This window comes from Acomys russatus, chromosome 12, assembly GCF_903995435.1.
Source record: "Acomys russatus chromosome 12, mAcoRus1.1, whole genome shotgun sequence".
In the NCBI taxonomy this organism is placed as follows: domain Eukaryota; kingdom Metazoa; phylum Chordata; class Mammalia; order Rodentia; family Muridae; genus Acomys; species Acomys russatus.
In genome coordinates, this window is record NC_067148.1 from 37729780 (window position 1) to 37750595 (window position 20816).

General features: G+C 50.5%; 2 protein-coding genes across 2 annotated transcripts in view; one reads left to right on the forward strand and one right to left on the reverse strand.

Moving 5' to 3' along the window:
• Positions 1 to 343: 343 nt before the first annotated feature.
• Ptma (prothymosin alpha) lies at positions 344 to 4502 on the forward strand. Its single transcript, XM_051154252.1, has 5 exons — positions 344 to 593; positions 2854 to 2925; positions 3141 to 3240; positions 3491 to 3564; positions 3762 to 4502. Exons 1-5 carry the CDS (start codon positions 549 to 551, stop codon positions 3807 to 3809), a joined length of 339 nt encoding a protein of 112 aa, XP_051010209.1. The 5' UTR covers positions 344 to 548; the 3' UTR covers positions 3810 to 4502.
• A 13501-nt stretch (positions 4503 to 18003) lies between these two features.
• Pde6d (phosphodiesterase 6D) overlaps positions 18004 to 20816 on the reverse strand; it is a 42609-nt gene continuing 39796 nt past the window's right edge. The window contains exon 5 of the mRNA XM_051154250.1: positions 18004 to 18593. Coding sequence (XP_051010207.1) covers positions 18512 to 18593 — 82 coding nt within the window. The 3' untranslated portion in view covers positions 18004 to 18511. The remainder of the gene's footprint in view (positions 18594 to 20816) is intronic.

Genomic DNA, 20816 nt, shown 5'->3' on the forward strand with positions numbered 1-20816 from the left:
TCGCGAGGGAGGGGGAGGACCGGGGCTGGGCGCGCGGCTTTGCCGCGCTTCGGTTTTCTGCGTCAGAATCCTTAGCAAAAACAGCGGCGGGAGCGCGCGCGAGCCCTCTCCTCCGCGTCCCAGAGACCCAACAAATTCAAGACTCTGAATGACAGTGCGGCGGCAGGGGGAGGGGGCGGGGGAACTGCGCAGCGCGCGCGCCGAGCCGAGGCACTGCCGCTTTAAGCTCACTTGCCCATTGTTCGGAATCGAGCCAATGAGAAAACGCCCGCTCCCTGTACTCAGCCAATAGCGTGGGGGCTAGGGTGGCTGAGCACCGCCCACTAATCTATATTAAAGGTTCTGGCGCCGCGTGAGTCCTCCACTGGCTGCTTGAAAAGCCATCTTTGCATTGTTCCCGGGTCCTGCTCCGCGCTCGCTGCAGCCGCCTTCGTCTCCCGCCTCCTCCTTCTCCTCCACCGCGGGCTCCGGCAGCTTTCTCGCCAGAGTCCTCGAACTCGGTTTCTTTTTCTCTTCCGCTGCATCTCGGACCACCGGCGTGCCCCACCATGTCAGACGCGGCAGTGGACACCAGCTCTGAGATCACCACCAAGGTGAGGCTGGGATGGCCGCCCGCCCCCTCGGGGGTCTCCGCGCCGTCGCCCCGGGCAGTGTTGGGGCGCGTGGCGGGCCGGGTTTGGCGGAACACGCCGTGCAGGCTTCCCGCGAGGACCTCACCGCCCTCCAGTAGCGCGACGGCCCCCGGGCACCCACTCTTTTGTGTGCGGGGGAGGGGGCGCGAAGCGGCGCGGGCATTCGTGCCGCCGTCGGGAGCGGGCCGACGGCCTTGGGGGGTCGACGCGGACCTCGGGGCGAAAACAGGGAGGGCCGACCCACAAACCCACGGAACTTGCTCGCCAGTGGTTCGTGGTGGCGGGGCTGGCCTTGGGGGGGTCGCGGCGCACGGAAATAACTTTGAAACTCCGGCGCGTCGGAAGTGTGGGGGGCGCGTATGCAGCGGTGCTGCGGGCGCCGCCGGCCGCGCTGCTCTTTGTTAGGCGCCCGGGTTTCTCGCGCCCTGTAACGGGGCCGACAGCGGGTTATCCGGAGCGACCCGGAATGACGCGGATGGGGCGGCGCGCCGCGCCGTGGGAACCTTCCCGAGGATTCTAAAGGTCTCCTTCCACATCCCCGGGTGGGTCGTGGGTTGGCCGTGGAGTGTGAGCTCCCGGCGGCGGAGACCTGGTTCCAGTGGCGTTCATGGCTGGCGGTGTCTGGGCCCCGGGCGGCGAGCCCACGCGCTTGAGGGGGAGGAAACAGAAAGTGAAGCGGCGGCACGCCGGAGCGGCCAGGGGCGCCCCCCGCGGCTACTCAGCAAGGGCTCGCAGACGCGGCCGTCCGGTCGCCCGCGCAAAGTCGGGGTGCTGGTTTCCGAGACCTCTGAGGCGGCGGCTCGCCCAGCGGAGCGTCTCCGCCCTCGAGCTCCGCGGACGGGACGGGCTGCCTTGTTCTCAAATAAATCGCCGTTCGCGCCCCGCTCGCCCTGCAGTGGGCAGTCGCGTGAGTCACCTTGGTGTCTCTTGGAACGCGCGGGTGGCCCCGGCATCATCTTAGCCGGCGCGGCCCCGTGTCGAGAGGACCCAGAGCGCACTCTGGAGCGGTGCCCGGGGGTCCCTGTAGACTGACCTGCCAGCCGGCATGGTGCCCTCCCCCCGCAACGCGAGCCTCGGCGGGAGTCTCTCTCCAAGGTGAATTCCCGCGAGGCTAGACGCTTCTGGGGAGTGCGCCCCCGACGATCTCGAGGCTCGGAGCTGAGGGGCTCCGAATCCCCAGTGGCCTCCCTCGGGACTTTGCGCGCCAAAACTAGAGGCGGAAGCTACGCGTGGACCCTCACGGTGGCGACCACAGGGGGCGTCACGAAGTGAGCTGTACAGCGAGTAACCCTCGCACTCTCAGACCTGTGCGTACCTCGGGTCTCCAGGGCACAGGGCGCACTCGGCGCCCCGGGCCACGTGCTCCTTGCGCGCGGTGCGTGCCGAGGCTCGCGCGCGTAGTTCGCTGGGTGAGTTGTGCGCCTGCGCGCCGCTGCCACCCCGCCCCCACTGACTCCCCCGGGCTTTGGCCGCCAGGGGGCGGGAGCGGACGCCTCGGGGTCCTAGGGAGGCCTCTGGTGGGCGCGAACCCGCCAACGCCGGCAGGTGGCCCAAAAGCTGGACACCGCGGCTTAGCGGCGCCATTTGCTTGCGCCCCAGGTGGGTGACCGATTCAGCCACGGAGTGGAAAAAGTTACCGAACGGTTCGGCCCCAAAGCTGCAGTTTTCCGGAGTGCCAGCTAGATACTTGTTGGGCTACGGCTGGCTGGTGTGCCTTGATAGTGTTTGGCCCAGGCGCCCTCCCTTTCCCTATCCAATTCTCCCATCCCAGAGCGCTCTCCACCGACAGGCTCCTCCCTCCACTACCTTATTTATTTATGGCATGGCACACAGCCACCGCCTTCCAAGAAGGGTTTCTGAGGGGTGGAGCTCCCTCTAGCTGGAAAGAGGCGGCGAAGGGCGCGTGCAGGTGAGTGCGACAGTTCCCAAGCTTGTCTGCCCGGACTAGCGGGTTTGTAGCTGTTGGTGCCATATGGTAGCTAGAAGCTTGCGTTGGGCGCCTGAATCCACCTTGTTTAAAGTGTGACTAGAATATGGAAGTCGTAGGAGCTGGACCAGTGGCTTTGAGTGTTTACTATGGCACATTCCTCTGACTTCCCTTAGGGTAGTCGGTGACTCCCCAACCTTAGTGTATGGATCTGCTCTAATTCTCAGCACTTTGGCTGATGGCCGCCGCAGTGGATTGTTTTGAAGACTAATGGGTTTCCTCTTCCTTCTGAAGGACTTGAAGGAGAAGAAGGAAGTTGTGGAGGAGGCAGAAAATGGAAGAGACGCACCTGCCAATGGGAATGCTGTGAGTGTCCTGCTAGCTGGGGCTTCTGTTCCCAGTTTCTACTCTTAATTTTCAGCTGAGTTTAGGATGGTGAAGGGTGTGGAGATCAGGCAAGGAACCTCTAACTCCTCAAATTTCAGGAAGTGTGTGGGCATTTCTTTTGGCTAGCGGCAAGGTGCACTTAGGCACGCAGTCCTGCTTTGGAGGTGGCTAAAAGCAGGTGTTTTTTTGTCAAGCAGAATGACGAAAATGGGGAGCAGGAGGAGGCTGACAATGAGGTAGATGAAGAAGAGGAAGAAGGTGGGGAGGAAGAGGAGGAGGAGGAAGAAGGTGACGGTGAGTAGCCCTGTGTTCTCAGGTTCTTTCCCTGGCCTTTGCTGCCAGAAGGGGAGAGAGGTCGGGTTTCTGGGAAGTGGACCACGTCTAACTGCAGTGTACCAATGGAGCTCAGGGCCTGACTAAAGTCTAGCACTCCTGCTGGACAGTTCGCTCAGTCACAGTTCTGCTGTTCTGCTTTGGTGGGTATCACAAACAGGTCAGGGTCAATGATGGTGGACAATGGTTTATGTGGTCCTTGGTTCTCCAGGTGAGGAAGAGGATGGAGATGAAGATGAGGAAGCTGAGGCTCCTACGGGCAAGCGGGTAGCTGAAGATGATGAGGTGGGTCTTATCTTAGGGTTTAGAATGTGTGTGGTACCTTTTCTGAGGTGCCAAAGCTTCTGGCAAAGGATTCTGAGTGGGGGCATCCCTGCTCTGCTTTCCTGCGAGATTGGGAGGGAAGGACCTGGGATTCTGGGCCTAGTTCTTCCTTCTCTGCCCTGGATCCTGGAGTGACAGGGCTGTTGTTCTCTGTGCAGGATGATGATGTTGACACCAAGAAGCAGAAGACTGAGGAGGATGACTAGACAGCAAAAAGGAAAAGCTAAACTTAAGGCCACCGTGACCTATTCACCCTCCACTTCCCGTCTCAGAATTTAAACGTGGTCACCCTCGAGTAGAGAAGCAGGCCCCGCCCACCCCACAGCGGGCAGTGCCACCCACAGATGACATGCGCTCTCCACCACCCCACCAAAAGCACGACATGAATTTGCAGCAGAGGAGGAAAAAAAAAACCAAAACGTCCCAGGCCCTGCTTTTTTTCTTAAAAATACTTTAAAAGGAAAATTTGTTTGTATTTTTTATTTACATTTTATATTTTTGTACATATTAGGGGTCAGCCATTTTTAATGATAACGGGTGACCAAACCAGCCTTCAGAGCGTTCTCTGTCCAACTTCTGACTTTACTTGTGGTGTGACCATGTTCATTATAATCTCAAAGGAGAAAAAAAAAACCTTGTAAAAAAAAAAAGCAAAAACAACAACAAAAAAACAATCTTATCCGAGCATTCCAGTAACTTTTTTTGTGTATGTACTTAGCTGTACTATAAGTAGTTGGTTTGTATGGGATGGTTAAAAAGGCCAAAGATAAAAGATTTCTTTTCCCTTTTTTTTTGTCTATGAAGTTGCTGTTTATTATTTTTTTTGGCCTGTTTGATGTATGTGTGAAACAATGTCCAACAATAAACCGGAATTTTATTTTGCTGAGTTGTTCTAACAATGGTGTCTCAAAGCCTGTTTTTTCTGTTAGCTCTATTAAGACTGAGTCCTCTGTCCCTCAAGCCTGAGTGGTCATACTTGTTTCCTACCTGGTTTTTCTGAGAGAGAGGTTAGTTTTAGAGTTGGGTTGGAGGTTAACCTTGACTTCCTTCCAGTAGAAGGTTTGGATGAAGCTTCAGGTAAAGCCTGGCCAGGAAATGGTGAGGTTCTATGGGTTCCGAACTTTCCTACTGTGGTTCCGACATCTTCCTGGGACTTGGACTCAGGCCAATTGCGGGGTGTGGACTGGGAAAAACATGCTGGATATGGAGCCCTCGTTAGTGACAGCCCAAATGAGGAGCCCTATGGCCAGTTGTCTTCTGGCCTTGTCCTGGTAATACAGTAGTGGCTCCTCCTAGTGTTGGCTCATGGTACTTGCTAGTTAAGCCCCTAGGTCGTAAGTGTTTATGTTCTAGGACTGGCTTTTTTTAGGTTAGTTGCGGAGCATCCTGTAGGGGGTGCCTGAGGAGTTGGGAGCCCAAGAGTTGCTGTGCCCTTGGGGTGTGAATCACTGAAGCATTAAAAAGTAATTTAAAGGTGCGTAGAGGCTGAGGACAATGAGCTTTCCTAATTTGCAGTTGGGGGAGGGCATGGAGAGGCCACAGCCTTTGAGAAGTAAGGACTCCATTACATAGCTAGTTGGGGCTATGAGTTCCTTGACCTCCCCCCAAAAGGATTATACCTCAACTCCCCGCCTCCTACACGGGCAGATAAGCTGCAAACCAGGGCACTCATTTAAAATTCTTTGGTAGCATGTCTTTACTAGGGAGTTGAAGGGTAGCCTGTTCAGAGTTCCTGGACAGCAAAAGCTGTAAGAAACCCTTAGTGGCTCAGACCCCTGACGTCCTGCTAAAGAGGAAACAGGCAAGGTGGTAGCTCGCCTGTAATCACAGCACTTGGAAGGCAGAGGCAGGCAGATCTCTTGAACTCAAGGCCAGCCTGGGCTACACAGAGAAACCTATCTCAAAAAACTGAAGAGAAGCTGGGCGTGGTGGCTCACTCCTTTAATCCCAGCACTCCGGAGGCAGAGGCAGGTGGATCGCTGTGAGTTCGAGGCCAGCCTGGACTACAAAGCAAGTCCAGGACAGCCAAGGCCACACAGAGAGACCCTGTCTCGAAAAACCAAAAAAAAAAAAAAAAACCTGAAGAGATAAGAAAAACCATGCTCATGGATAAGCAAGGCTGGGAGATACAGAAGGGCTGGAGTTAAGGGGGATGGAGGGAGAGAAGTGGGTCCGCACAAGGCATCTGGAGAGAAGGACCTGTAAGGCCTGCCCCTGAAGCACTACTGCAGCCTGAGAAGACATCCTGTGCTGAGGTAACTGAGCTGCTCATTGGCTGGGCTGCTCAGACTCCAGGCCACTGACGCCTCGGTGGAACTGTGTGCCCAGTCTTCATCTCTATGCTGCCTCCTCCAGGAAAGAAACTAAAGTCAGCCACCTCATCTCAGGACAGTTGGTCAGTTGTGGGATATTCCCAAACCCAGAGTCTAGGAAGGGGAGGTTTCTAAAGCAGGCGAAGGGGGCTGGGTGGGTGCAGCACGCCGTTAATCCCAGCAGAGACAGGCCAGCCTAGTCTACACAAGAAACCCTGTCTACAAAACAAAACAAATCAGGTGAAAGGCTGTGAGCTCCACTTGTAACATCTGTGCATGAAGCTGGGAGCAGCTAACCCTTTTCTCTGAGGCTGTAGACAGAATAGACCTGGGAGCCATGTTAATAGGGAGCCAGTGAGCGAGTCTTGCTGGAGCCTCAATCTTGTCTTCTGGAGAATGTAGACAATAGTGACTTCCTAGTTCCCTGACCCAGATGTACACTGAGCCTGCATCCTATTCCAGCAGTTGAGTCCTCATTTCTCTAGAGGTTAGTTGTGGGAACTACCACCCTTAATGGAGTATCTTTTCTCCTCGTCTCCAGCCTACCGCACGCACAATTAACCACTGCTTGGGGACCTTTCCACGTGGTTCAGGGTCACCAAGATCCTGCAGCTGCCATTGCCAATGCCCAGGAAAGGACTCTGGAAGATTCTTGAGCAAAGGGCGCCCTCTGGTGGTCACAGGACAGGTGCTTGCAGGATCTGTTAGTCCTTCAGAGGACTGGGTCCAGGAGAGGTGGATCGGTCCTTTCCCTTAGACTTGCCTACCTCTCTTGCTGGAACCCTAGTAAATGTAGAGTCAGTGTCATTTCCCATGCCATCACCTCAGGGCAGCTAATGTCTCATCCCAAGGACCTAGTCCTTTTTTGTCTGGAGGGGAGACCTTCACAGAGGCAGAGCTGAGGTCCCAAGAGGTTCTGGTGTTATGGTGTCTCCTGAGTCCATAACTGAGTCCTGGGCTGCCCTCAAGGACCTGCATTACTCTCTGTGAGTTCAAGGCCAGCCTGGTCTACAAAGCGACTCCAGGACAGCAAAGGCTATACAGAGAAAACCTGTCTCAAAAAACCAAACCAAACCAAAACAAAAGGACCAGCATTGCAGCTACATGCCCTGTTGTCAGCTCACTGGATGGTGCATGCGCACAGCGCCCTCCTGGGGCCACTCCAGCTTTGTGCGGGTTGTCAATGTCTGTGTCCTAGAAATGAGGCAGCCTTGCTTGCCTCAGGCTTCTGACCTCTCTGTGGTCCCCTCCTGTTGAAATTCTTTTTTTTCCTGGTGACAGAAGGCCTATCCCCAGCTTTATTGGGGGCTTCTCTCAGCCTGGTCTGGTCTCACAGGCCTGATCTCCTCCAACAAACATACACACCAGCCAAGTCCTGTTACAAGTGTGCTCCAGTTTTGCATGATGACCAGCTTGTTTTCACCAAAAGGACAGGACCAGCCAGGGAAAGGTGCAAGGCTGTCACCCGAGACCACCCTCCTCTCTGGATACCTTAGCTTTGATTGACTTTGTAGGAAACTATGGATGCTTAGCTTGGGAAATAGCTCAAAGGGTTTAAGGCCACCTGGCCCACTGCTCATCTACTGGGCAAATGGTATGTAGCACATTACTTGGAGAAAATGCCGCCAGCTGGAGCTTGTGTGGATTCCATAAAGTTCTTAGCATAAGGGACCCAGCTTGGAGCATGCATGCCCAGAGGCTCTTCATCAAAGCTGCTCCCATAGTAACAAGGAGTGCCAGCTGGTCACTTGAGACACTCCTCCATCCTTTTGGTGATAACCACCTGAAATAGTGTGTTTGCTTTCCCTCCTGGAGAATGTTCCTCTTATAACTCTCAGGCCAGACTGAGGTAGAGCATTAGACTTGGTCCTGGCTGCACTGAGTGGTTCAACATTACCACATATCCCAAGCTGCCCAATCAGAGGGAACCCTGGGTTGTTGGGTTGTTGTTGTTGTTGTTGTTTGCTTTGTTTTGAGGCTGTGGCTGTCCTGGACTCACTCTGTTGATCAGGCTACTCTGGAACTCACAGTGACCATCCTGCCTCTGCCTCCCAAGTGCTGGGATTAAAGGCATGTGCCACCACGCCCAACTGAGCCCTAGGTTTTTAATTAAATAATAATAATAATAATAATTATTTTATTTTGTTTGTTTCTTGTTTTTCGAGACAGGGTTTCTCTGTGTAGCCTTGACTGTCTAAGACTCACTTTTGTAGACCGGGCTGGCCTCAGACTTACAGCAATCCACCTGCCTCTGCCTCCCAAGGGCTGGGAGGGCTCTCTGGGCGTGGTGGCGCACCTTTAATCCCAGCACTCGGGAGGCAGAGGCAGGTGGATCACTGTGAGTTCGAGGCCAGCCTGGTCTACAAAATGAGTCCAGGAAAGCCAAGGCTAACACAGAGAGATCTTGTCTCAAAAAACCAAAAAAAATTTTTTTTAAATTATATTATGGATATGGATGTTTTGCCTGTATGTATGTTTAGGCACTATGTGTCTGGGGTACCTACACAGTCCAGAAGAGGGTATCAGATTCCCCCAGAACTGGAGTTACAGATGCTTGTGAGCTGACATGTGGGTTCTGGGAATCCAACCCTGACTTCTGGAAGAGCAGCCAGTGGTCTAAGCCATCTCTCCAGAAGCAACTTACTTATTTTTAAACAATTATTTTTATTCTATTCTTTCTTTAAAAATATCTATTTTTAGCTGGGCAGTGGTGGCGCACACCTGTAATCCCAGCACTTGGGAGGCAGAGGCAGGTGGATCTCTGTGAGTTTGAGGCCAGCCTGGTCTACAAAGTGAGTCCAGGACACCAAGGCTACACAGAGAAACCCTGTCTTGAAAAACCAAAACCGGGCTGGGCGGCGGTGGTGCACACCTTCAATCCCAGCACTCAGGAGGCAGAGGCAGGTGGATTGCTATGAGTTCAAGGCTAGCCTGGTATACACAGCAAGTCCAGGACAGCCAAGGCTACACAGAGAAACCTTGTCTTGAAAAACCAAAAATAAATAAATAAATAAAAATAAAAATAAGAAAAAGAAAGAAAAGAAAAACCAAAACCGACCAAACAAAAACCTCCAAGTAGCTGGGAAGGGGAGAGACATTTGGTTTTGGAGTCTCAGACAGTGGGCCAAGAGGCTGGGACAGAAGGCCCTGTAGTGGAGCAGAACTGAATAGAGAGACCAAGGACCAAGCTCTGATGACATGCTCGAACTGCACAGCTCAGCTTGTCTGAAGCTAGACAGTCCCAATTACACAAACCAGTCACTTCTCTTTAGCTTAATGGTTCAGAGCTGACCTTCAGACTGACAGAGGCTGCTTGAGAAAGAGGCAACACAAAGATAAAGTGGAGGCCGTCTTTTCTCTGGCTGGCAGTCCTGCCTTTTCTGGCTAACATGGCTCCTGGACCGCGGGAGCACAGACAGGTAAAGTAGGTACAGTCACTATCACAAGAGGTTGATGTTCAAAGGTGTGGTCGTGTGGAGAGCAGAACTTGGTTCTTTCCTTCCACCATGTGGCTTCTGGGTCAAACTCAGGGCCACAGTTTTGGCCACAAGTGCCTTTGCCACTGAGCAATCTAGCCAGCCTTAAATAGTCATATTTATTTATTGGGGCTGGTGAGATTGCTCAGTGGTTAAGAGCACTGGCTGCTCTTCCAGAGGTCCTGAGTTCAATTTCCAGCAAGCACATGGTGCCTCATGACCATGTGTAAAAAGATCTGACGCCCTCTTCTGGCCTGCAGGTGTACAGGCCGACATGAGCATTCATACACTTAGAAACCACTGGAACCCAGCCTGGAGGGATGGCTCAGTGGTTAAGAACACGGCTGCTCTTGCAAAGGAGCCAGGTTCAACTCCCAGCACCCACATGGCAGTTCACAACTGTCTAGTGGAACTGACACAGAGACATACATGGAGGCAGAACACAATGTATATAAATATGTAAATCAATAATCAGTGAACCCTCTCTCCATCCCACCATCCTCCATTTTTTTTTTTTGTTTGTTTGTTTTTTTGTTTTGAGTCAGGGTTTCTCTTTGTAGCCTTGGCTGTCCTGGATTTGCTTTCTAGACCAGGCTGGCCTTGGACTCACAGAGATCTGCCTGCCTCTGCCTCCCAGAGTGCTGGGATTACAGATGCCTGGCTCCCACTCTGACCCTGGCTGGCCTGAAACTCACAGACGTCCACCTGGCTCCGTTTCCTTAGTGCTGGGGTTAAGGGCAGGCGCCACTACTACCCAGCTATAGTTTTTGTTTTTTATATGCATGAATGTTTTGTCTGTTTGGATGTTATGTATGTATGTGTGTTATGTTTGTGCCTGGTGCCCACAGAGGTCAAAAGAGGGTGTTGAATCCGCTGAACCTGGAGTTACACATAGTTGTGAGCCACCATATGGGTGGGTCTTGGGAACTGAACCCAGGTCCTCTGCAAAGGACCTTCAAAGGCCATATCTTAGCAGGATTCTGGTCCCTCTCAAAACACTCTCAATAGATAGGGTATGGCCCAAGGCCATCTGGCTGGGCCACCTTGTACCCTCTGCCTAAAGCTCCTTTCCTTTCTTCTTCAGCCTTTGGCACACTGACTTCATAGCTTTATTATTTTTTGCTTTGCAGAGACTGCCCTAGTCCTTCAACTAACTCTGTTGCTTGGAGAGACTCCTGGATAAGAGAGAATCCCCTCCCCATTGTCAGGAAAGCTTCAAGTCTTTGCCTGAAGAAGGCACACCTGAGAAATGGGCGGTGAGAGCCATCCTGATTGCTGAAGTGACAGGAAGAGGTTTTGTTTTGTTTTTTCCCTTCTTCTTCCTCATTGTAAAGGGCCCACTGGGCCTTTAACCATATCCAAGAGTGCTGAGTTTCCCAGAAAGCTTAACAAGTAGCTCTCTAAATTTATTTGACCTTAATTTTTTTTTTCAATAGAGCCCATTAACATACTGAAGGACATTGGTGTCCCAAAAAAAGCTGATCTTGCAAAACGCAGACCCTTGGCAGGGCTTAGGGAGTAGGAACTGAACTGGGCAGGAGGCGGATTCCTTTAGGAACTAGTTCTATAGTTTAGCATAGAACCTTTTTTAGGCTTTTGGTCACAGGCAGTCTGGGGTTGTGCTCAGCACAGAGCAGAGCCCATGTGCCCTTGGCTAGGCATGTAACTGGCACCAGCAGGCTCGGGAGACAGCAAAGGCTGGAAACCAACAGAGACCTAGCTGGGAAGCATTTCTACCCTCTATATTAAGGTCCAATATATACATATATACACATATATGTGTACACACACACACACACACACACACACACACACACACACACACACACATATACTGGGCAGAGTGCTTCAGGTCTGTAATCCCACACCTGAAGCAGGAGGATCACTATGAGTTTCAGGCCATCCTGGGCTATTTGGTAATCTAGTCTCAGAAATAAAACATCACCAACAAGAAAAGCACATGTGGAGGTGTGTGTGCCAAGAAATGCATGTATAGGTCAGAGGAGAACCTGTGAGAGTTGGTGGGTCCTGTGGATTGAACTGAGGTCATCAGGCCTGGTGGCAAGCACCTTTACCTACTAAGCCACTCTATTGGCCCCACAGCCATACTCTTTATCACGAAATTGCACTATTAGGAAACCATCTTAGGCACAAAAGAGCTGCTGGGGTAGGTACTAGACTTAAATATGTCTACGGCAGCATTATTTACAGACTCACCTGAACTACTCTACTGTTCAGCCTACGTTAGAAGAGTGTTTGCCAGGAACACTGAGAGACTGCTTTGTGTGACCTCAACCCTGGCTCAGTTCAGAAATAACTCTTGGGAACTGGGTTGATTTGGTTGGCTTTTTTTCTTTCTTTTATGTGCACAAATGTTTTTCCTGCCATGTGTCTGGGCATCCTGTGCATGCAATGCCCTCCATGGCCAGAAGGGGGAGTCGGACACTCTAGAATTGAAGTTACAGAAGCTTGTGAACCACCATCACAAGTGCTGGAAATCAGACTCGGTGTCCTCTGTAAGAGCAGCCAGTGCTCTTAAGCACGGAGCAGTCTCTTCAGCCTTGCCTGGTTTGTTTTTAGAGACAGTGCCTCATGTAGTTCAGGCTGGTCTTGAACTCATTATATAGCCAAAGGTGGCCTTGAACTCCCAGTATTCCTGCTTTTATCTCCAGAGGGCTAGGACTGTAGACATGTGTCAAGAAACTGTCAGTGTGAGGCATGTGCCCTTCTTTCTAGAACTACACATACATTTGTTTGTTTTGTTTTGTTTTTCGAGACAGGGTTTCTCTGTGTTATCTTGGCTGTCCTGTACTCGGTTTGTAGACCAGGCTGGCCTTAAACTCACAGTGATCCACCAGCCTCTGCTTCCTGAGTGCTGGGATTAAAGGCATGCACCACCACACCCAGTGCTACATTTGTTTTGAAAAAAAAAAAAATTTTTTTTTTTTTTTTTAAAGACAGGGTTTCTCTGTGTAGCCTTGGCTATCCTGGACTCTCTTTGTAGACCAGGCTAGCCTCGAACTCAGAGAGATCTGCCTGCCTCTGCCTCCTGAGTGCTGGAATTAAAGGCATGTGCTACCACATCAGGCTTGTTTTGAAGTTAAAAAAATATATTTATTTATGCATTTTATGTACATGAGTACTTTGTCTTCATGAACACCAGAAGATCCCACCACAGATAGTTGTGAGCCACCATGTGCTTGCTGAGAATTGAACTCAGGACCTCTGAAGAGCAGACAGTGCTCTTAAACGCTGAGCCATCACTCCAGCCCCCAGTTTTGAAAAAAATTTTAGATTTTACGTGTGCCTTTTGTCTGTCTGTGAGTGTGTGCACCACATACATACCTAGTGACTGCAGAAATTAGAAGATGGTATGAGATACCCTAGAACTTGAATTAGGAATGGTTGTGAACCCCCATGTAGGTGTTAGGAATCAAATTTGGGTTCTCTGCACTTAAGAAACAAGTGCTCTTAACTGCTGAGCCATCTTGCAGTACTAATAGAATTTTTGTTTTGTTCTGTTGAGACAGTGTTTCTCTGTGTAGCCTTGACTCTCCTGGAACTCACTCTGTAGATCAGGCTGGTCTCAAACTCACAGGAATCCACTTGCCTCTGCCTTCTAGTGTTGGGACTAAAGGCGTGGGCCACCACTGTCCAGCCCTTGTTTTTTGAGACAGAGTGTTTCAGTGTAGCCCTGGCTGTCCTGGAACTTGCTATATAGACTAGGATAGCCTCAGACTACAGAGGTTTCTTGTCTCTACCTTCCTACTGCTAGGTTTGAGGGTGTGCACCACCGTGCCCACCAGAAAAGGACATTTTTGTTTGTTTATTTGTTTTGGGTTTTTTTGGAGACATGGTTTCTCTGTGTAGGTCTGGCTGTCCTGGAACTCACTCTGCAGGCCAGGCTGGCCTCGAACTCACAGAGACCTGCCTGTCTCTGTCTCCCAAGCGCTGGGATTAAAGGCGTGCGTCATCACCGCCTGGATAAGAAAAGGACTTTTTTGAGTCAATTTCACTATGTAGCTGTGGTTGGCCTTGAATTCAGGTTTTCGTGCCTCAGCCTCCAAATTATACTGGCACACATGGCTCTGTGTTTTGAGAGCTTTGAAACAGCCACTAGGTCGCGAACAAGTGCTAGAAGAGGTGAGAGGCTTTGCTTCTCTATCCGGCAAGGTGCCTGCTGCCTGAAGCTCAGGAAATCAGTCAAGGCTTAGAGCTTAATGAACATAGTATGTTTTTGAAAACAGCTTTAAAAAATTGGGTCAAGAGGCTGGTCAACAGAGTGAGTTCCAGGACAGCCAAGGCTACACATAGAAACCGTTTTAAGAAAAAAAAAAGAAGAAGAAGAAGAAGCCAGGTGGTGGTGGTGGCGGCGGCGGCGGCGGCGCCCGCCTTTAATCCCAGGACTTGAGAGGCAGAGACAGGCAGATTGCTGTGAGTTCGAAGCCAGTCTGGTCTCCAGAGTGAGTCCAGGACAATCAAAGCTACACAGAGAAACCCTGTCTTGGGGGAAAAAAAAAAGAAAGAAAGAAAGAAAGGAAAAAAAAACCCCAACAACAAAACAAACAAATAAACAACATCCCTCCCCCCCCACCGCAAACTGGGTCAAGATAGCAGGAAGAAAATGAAGGTGTATACATGTGCATGCATGTGTGTATGAAATTGTTCAAGAATTAAGTCATTGAAGGAAGAAGAAGGAGGAGGAGAAGACAAAGAAGACAACAATCAAGGAGCAAGGAGCAGTGTGCCTGGACCATAAGAAAAGAATTTCCAGGGAAGGCAAAGGGTCAGGTGAAGCCTAGAAGCAAGAAGCCTGGGAGGAGCCACCAGAGGGAGACAGAGGGAGGCAGAGGGGAGGTAGTGGCTTTGGGGTAGACACTTCCTAGGAAGCCTCAAATATAGAGGAAGATGACGCAAAGCTGAAACCAAGGCCTGCCTGCCTGCTTCCCTCCCTCCATCCTTTTCCTTCCTTCCTTCCTTCCTTCCTTCCTTCCTTTCTTTCTTTCTTTCTTTCTTTCTTTCTTTCTTTCTTTCTGTTTTTCAAGACAGGGTTTCTCTGCGTAGCCTCGGCTGTCCTGGACTTGCTTTGTAGACCAGGCTGGCCTCGAACTCACAGAGATCCGCCTGCCTCTACCTCCCGAGTGCTGGGATTAAAGGCGTGCGCCACCATGCCCGGCTCTTGCTTATTTTTAGATTGCTATGTTCTAATATGCACGAATGTTTGCCTGCTCATATGTATGTGTACACCATGGTCGTGCCTGGTGCTTGGGGAGGCCAGAAGAGGGTGCGGGATCTCCTGGAACTGGAGTTAGACACTAACTACAGTGGCCATGTGGGTGCTGGGAACCGAACTCGGGTCGTTTGTAAGAGCTAAATAAAGCCATTGCTGCAGTCCTCTCAGTTTTGTATGTGAGTGTGGGTACCTATGGAGGTTAGTGGCATCAGATACCCTGAGCTGGAGCTACAGGCAGCCAGTGCAGGTGCTAGGAACGGAGCTGGGCTCCTCTGCAAGAGCATTACTGCTAAGCCATCTCTCCAGTCCTCTTATATGCAAAGGTATATTTAGGCCGGAGGCTGTCACTCAATGGTAGAACACATGCTTAGCATGCATAAGGCCCATCCCTAGCACCTTGGAAACAAAACCAACCTACTAATCAATCACCAACTGACTGATTTGGTCGGCTGGGGAGAGGGCTTTTTTGGTCTTATCTGTCACTTCCTGAAAATGCTCATCTTATGAAAACCATTTGTTATAACCTCCTCCTACTGAGGGGGTCCAGTCAAGGCAGAAAGGCAGAACTGTGTGGAGCACAGCCTCTTACGGATTCATAGAATGGTTTCTGAGTGTAGCCTGAATGTGGCATTCTCCACGCAGGCCAAACTCAGGGCCTGGACATCCCCCAGCAGGTAAAGGTGTTTATTGCCAACTCTACAGCCTAAATTCAGTCCTAGGATCCCACATAGTGGAAGGCCATATCCAACTCACTCAAGTCATCTTTTGACCTCCATCCACCCTGGTACACAAATAAATATTTAAAACTTAAAAAGGGGCCAGGCATGGTGGTGCATGCCTTTGATCCCAGCACTTGGAAGGCAAAGGCAGGCGATTCTCTATTAGTTCGAGGCCTGGTCTACAAAGTGAGTCTAGGACAACCAAGGCTACACCTTGTTGTCCTGTCTTGAAAAACAAAACAAAACAAAAACCAAAAAAAAAAAAAAAAAAAAAAAGAGAGAGAGAGGAAAAAAAAAAGAAAAGAAAACAATGTTTACTGGGTGTGGTGGCCACACCATGTGAGAAGGGAGGGGCAGAGTCTGGAGGGTGATGCAGTTGAGGCCACCCTAGGAGATATCCACTGCCCCCCCAAAAGTGTCACTGTGTAGCTCTGGCTATCCTGGAACTCACTCTGTAGACCAGGCTGGCTTCAAACTCAGAGATCTGCCTGCCTCTGCCTCTCATCCCCCCCAAAATTTTTTAAAGGGCTCAAGATATTGGCTGATATTCCCCTCAGTTTGCACAGGACAGAAGTGGGTCTGCTCAGAGACCTGGGCCTGTCTGCGGATGCCCTCATGTACACTTGCGTCAGTTCAAAGGTTGCGTTAATGTGCCTTACTGTTGTGGACAGACTGTCGACACTGGTCACCGGGGTGCTTTCTTTCTCCGGCAGTGCTGAGCACTGAAGCCTGGAGCTCCACCTCTGAGCACAGCCGCAGCCTGAGGTGCTTCTGTGTGCAGAGTGTCATGCCCTATACTTCTCAAGTAAGACTCTCTGGGACCTGAGCAAGTATGTACGGATTTTTGAGAACCAGCAGCCACATACGGTGCCAGGCTTTGTCTATATGTTTCCTCTGATACTCTTCTAGAATTTGAGAGCGTCTAGAAAATACTCAGGCCTTCAGCCAACTGGGTATCAATTCCAACCTCAGTCTGCACTCGCCTGGGGCTGGGGAGATGGCTTCCTGGATTAGAGTGCTCTTGAGGAGGATCTGAGTTCCATTCCCAGCACCCCCATCAGGCCTGTGACTCTAGCTCCAGGGGAATCTGACTCTTCTGGCCTCTGTGGGCACCTGTATTCATGTGCACATACACATAAAATTAACAATAAAAAGAAATCCTTAAAAAAAAAAAAAAAGCTGCGACGCCAGCATGGTCTACAAAGCGAGTCTAGGACAGCCAAGGCTACACAAAGAAACCTTGTCTTAAATAAAAAAAAAAAAGCTGAAGATGATCAACCTAGGGGTCATCAGAACTGTAACCAGCCTGCAGGTCTCATAATGTCTCCTTTTGTCTGTTCATTCACGATCTATGCTAACTCCCTCCTCTCTTCCAATCCCTCAGCATTCCGCTGTCCTCTCTTGGTTCAAACCTCACGCATGCCTCAGTGTCTCCACTGCTGTTTCCAGAGAACTGTTTCTTGAACGTATGTGTTCTACCCCAGAGAGACAGGTGGCTTCAAAAATGACAGAGATAGAATTATTTTCTGTCTTTCTCAGAGACGCTGGGTGAGAGAAGGGAGAGGAGTCTTCTTTTGAGTCCAGGGTCTCACGTAGCCCAGGCTGGCCTCAAATTCGCTATGTAGCTGAGGATGACCTTGAACTGCTCTTCCTGCCTTCACCTCCAGTGTGCGAGGTAAGCCATCGTGCCTGCCCACCCCGGGAAAGAACTTTCCAGGTGTTAGCTTCCCCACCATGTGTCCAGCACTTCTAAGTGTTCCCCGAGAGAATTCTGGGAGCACATGTGGTTCAGGAAAACAGAATATAGGTGACATGGAGAAGTGATATGATTTCAAGAAGACAAAAGGAAACCTTACTTTACAGTGTGTGTGTGTCTGAGAGAGCGAGAGAGCGAGCGAGAGAGACAGACAGATAGATAGATAGGTAGGTAGATAGATAGGGAGATATAGGTGTGTGCCAGCACACTCAGCTACATCCTGAGCCCCTCACGTTGGAGGATACACAGCTCTTCTCTAGCATGCAGGAAGCCACTCTATGTGCTACCACACACCTGCAATTCCAGTACTGAGAAGGCAGAGATAGGATCAGAAGTTCAAGATCATCCTTGAAGCTCTAGGCCAGCATGAGGCCAGCCTGGGCTACATGAGAAAGACAAAACAAGCTTTCCAAGATAACATGAGAAAGAGAATTGTCACAGAAAATTGGTGCTGGGACACTCTAAAATGTACAGTATCTTCTCCTCACCCAAGAGCATGGACAGGGACAGGCAAAGGGCTGGGAAGGAAGGTGGGAACTAGGGAGCCAGGTAGCGTCCTCTGGCCCTCAGGCCTACCATTCTGGTTGCCGGTTAAGTTGAAATTGTTGATATTTTGGAAAGGACAGTGAACTCTGGCCTAGAGTTGAGGCCCTGTCAAAGCACTCCTTGTGGTTCTGTGTCAGGCCTGAGGCACTGAGGTAGGACTGCGCTCCTCCCAGGCTGGCTTCCTCTCCCTCTCTCCCCAGCCCAATGTTTCCCCATCACTCTCCTCTGACCGTCCACTTCCAGAAGCAGCAGTGGAGGCGTCTGGGATGGAAGCCATCAGTCCACTTCTGGGGTGAAAACAGGAATCTTCCTTCCTTCAGAAAGTTAAATTCACAGCCCAGAAAGAAAAGGAGAGATGGAAGCAGTGCCATGCTAAAGACTGTAGGAATATTTTAATGCTTTAATTACATTATGTAATAATAATATCATAGTCTATTTTACAAGTTAAAGGTATGAGGATGTATGAAATAGAAGTGGTAGGAAAAAAACTAAACGGGTCAGAAAGGTCAAAACTTTCAAAACTGGAGGCCAAAGAAAGCCTGTAGGGCCCAAGGAGGAGGTGGGGCAGGTGACAGGTGCAGGGTGGTTCCTGGTTCGGCTTTATCCCATGTTTGCACCAGGAAGGAGTCGAGGCTTGTCCTCTGCCCTTGGCTGGGGCTGGGAGTTTAGTCTTTTCAGTGAAGATGGAGATTTTTGGGAGAAAAAGCCAACTGGCCACCTATACAGAGCTGGTTTCCTGGTGCCACAGGTGAGCTCTGTGCTGAAGGAATCGGCTGAAGTATCAAAAATCGAATGTGTGGAGGAAAAAAGTAAAGCTTCCTCCTGCCCCCGTTCCAAATTCTTGAAAGTGCACACAAGCTCTCCTCTCAGATGTAGAAAAGCCTCACTCTGGATGTGCTGACAAGAAGATCATCGTCAAAGAACTTCGTCTCTATGATGACATTGCCCCTGTGGGAGAGAATTGAAAGGGCAAAGGAAGTGAGTGCCACAGGCCAAGGCACCACTTCGCGTCCATGTGAGGTCTCCAGGATGAGCCCATGTGCCGCCTGGAGCCTCAGCTTGTTACACTGCAGTCCTTGTTGAAAGCCAGGTGTGATGTGCACACCCAGAAACACCCCCTCTCTGCCCAGCCCCCCATGTGCAAGGCTGAGCGAGGAAGGAGATCTGAGGTCAAGGTTGCTCTGGGCTATACAGTGAGACGCCACCTCACCTGTAATCCCAGCACTCGGGAGGCAGAGGTGGGTGGATCGCTGAGTTCCAGGCCAGCCAGGGCTGCAAAGTGAGACCTTGTCTCAAAACAGAAAGAAAGCAATGTTAACAAAACAAAATTAAAAAGTGTTGTCTAGCCGGGTGTGGTGGCACACGCCTTCAATCCCAGCACTTGGGAGGCAGAGGCTGGCGGATCGCTGTGAGTTCACGCCCAGCCTGGTCTACAAAGTGAGTCCAGGACAGCCAAGGCTATACAAGGAAGCCCTGTCTCGAAAAACAACAACAACAACAACAAAAATGTTTCTATGGGTTAGATTCTCAGTGTTTAACTCACGTGACTAGTTTCTTCCTATCAAGCACAGATGTCAGAGTAAGAGCCTGCCTTGTGTCTTGGCACACTAATGGCCTTGCAGGGTGCTCTGCATACAGAGCCCTCTGGCTTGGTTACCAACGGACAGCTGCAAATCCTGGGCTGACCTCAGGAGGGCAGCTTCTCCTACAGCACTGACTAAGGCAGACAGCTAGGAGATGGCCTGCCCTGCAGCAGCCCCCTGACTCTGGGTGGCAGCTGCTGCTCTTCCTCTACAGACAAACTCCTCTGCCAGTGCCTGGGTCAGCTGAGTGACCCCCTCCTCACCTTACAAGGGGGTCACAGCATTCTATTCACGCCAATCAGATTCGCTTCCCTCAATAGCAGCCTTCCTCAGCTGCTCCTTGAGGGAGACATAACAGATTCTTTCCCTGTCTCTCCCAAGCTGCCCTGGCCTCTGCTTGGTCTAACTCAGGCTAACGCTATTAGCCAGGGCTTGCCACTGTAATTTGCAAGCAATGAGCCTTAAATGAGGCACCTGTACAGTGATGGTGGGTGACTAGTTGGCTATCTCAGTGGTCCATTCTGTTTTCTTTCTGTCTTTTCTGGCCATGCAGAGCGCACCTTGTGTGTGCCAGGCAGGAACATTCCCACAGAGACAGAAATGGCAGCGCTCCCATTTATAAGATGGGATACTGTTGCCATACCAAATCCCTTTGAGGGTTTAAAAAAATGTAATTTTATTTTATTTTTTGTTTTTCAATACATGGTTTCCCTGTGTAGCCCTGGCTATCTTGGGCTGGCTTTGTAGACCGGGCCGGCCTAAAATTTACAGAGATCCGCCTGCCTCTGCCTCCCAGAATGGATTAAAGGTGTGCACCACCATGCCCAGCTGTTGTTGTTTGTTTGTTTGTTTTTGGCAGAGGGATATTTTATTTTTTAAAATAATGATTATTGTTAAGGATTTATTTATTTATTTAATGTATAAGACTGCTTTATACCTGGAGGCCAGAAGAGAGCACCAAATCTCATTACAGATGGTTGTGAGCCACCATGTGGTTGCTGGGAATTGAACTCGGGATCTCTGGAAGAGCAGGCGGTGCTCTTAACCTCTGAACCATCTCTCCAGCCCTAAAAATAATCATTTTAAGTCTGGCTATGGTAGCACATGCCCTTAATCATCCCAGCACTTGGGATTAGGGAGAGGCAGGCAGATCTCTATGAGCTTGAGGCCAGCCTGGTCTACAGAATGAGTTCCAAGACAGCCAGGGCTACATAGAGAAACCCTGTCTCAAAAGTAAAAATTAAAAATACAAATAATTTTATTTTATGTGCATGGATGTCTTGCCTGCATGTAAATCTGTGCGACATACATGTACCTGGTGCCTGCGGAGGCTAGAAGGCATCAGGCCCCATGGAACTGGAGCTACAGAGTTGAGAGTTGACCTGTGGGTGCTGGGAGTCAAACTTGGGTCCTCAGAAAAGCACTCAATACTCTGAACGGCGGAGCCGTCGCTCCAGGCTCTCTACAGCTCTTCTACACATTTGATCTGTTTCTCATGAAGGGTCTCCTGCAGATGCTCTAGTGTTGCACAGTTATGTGTGGGTATAAACTCTCAGCACTACTACTGAAACTTTTTTTTGGGGGTGTG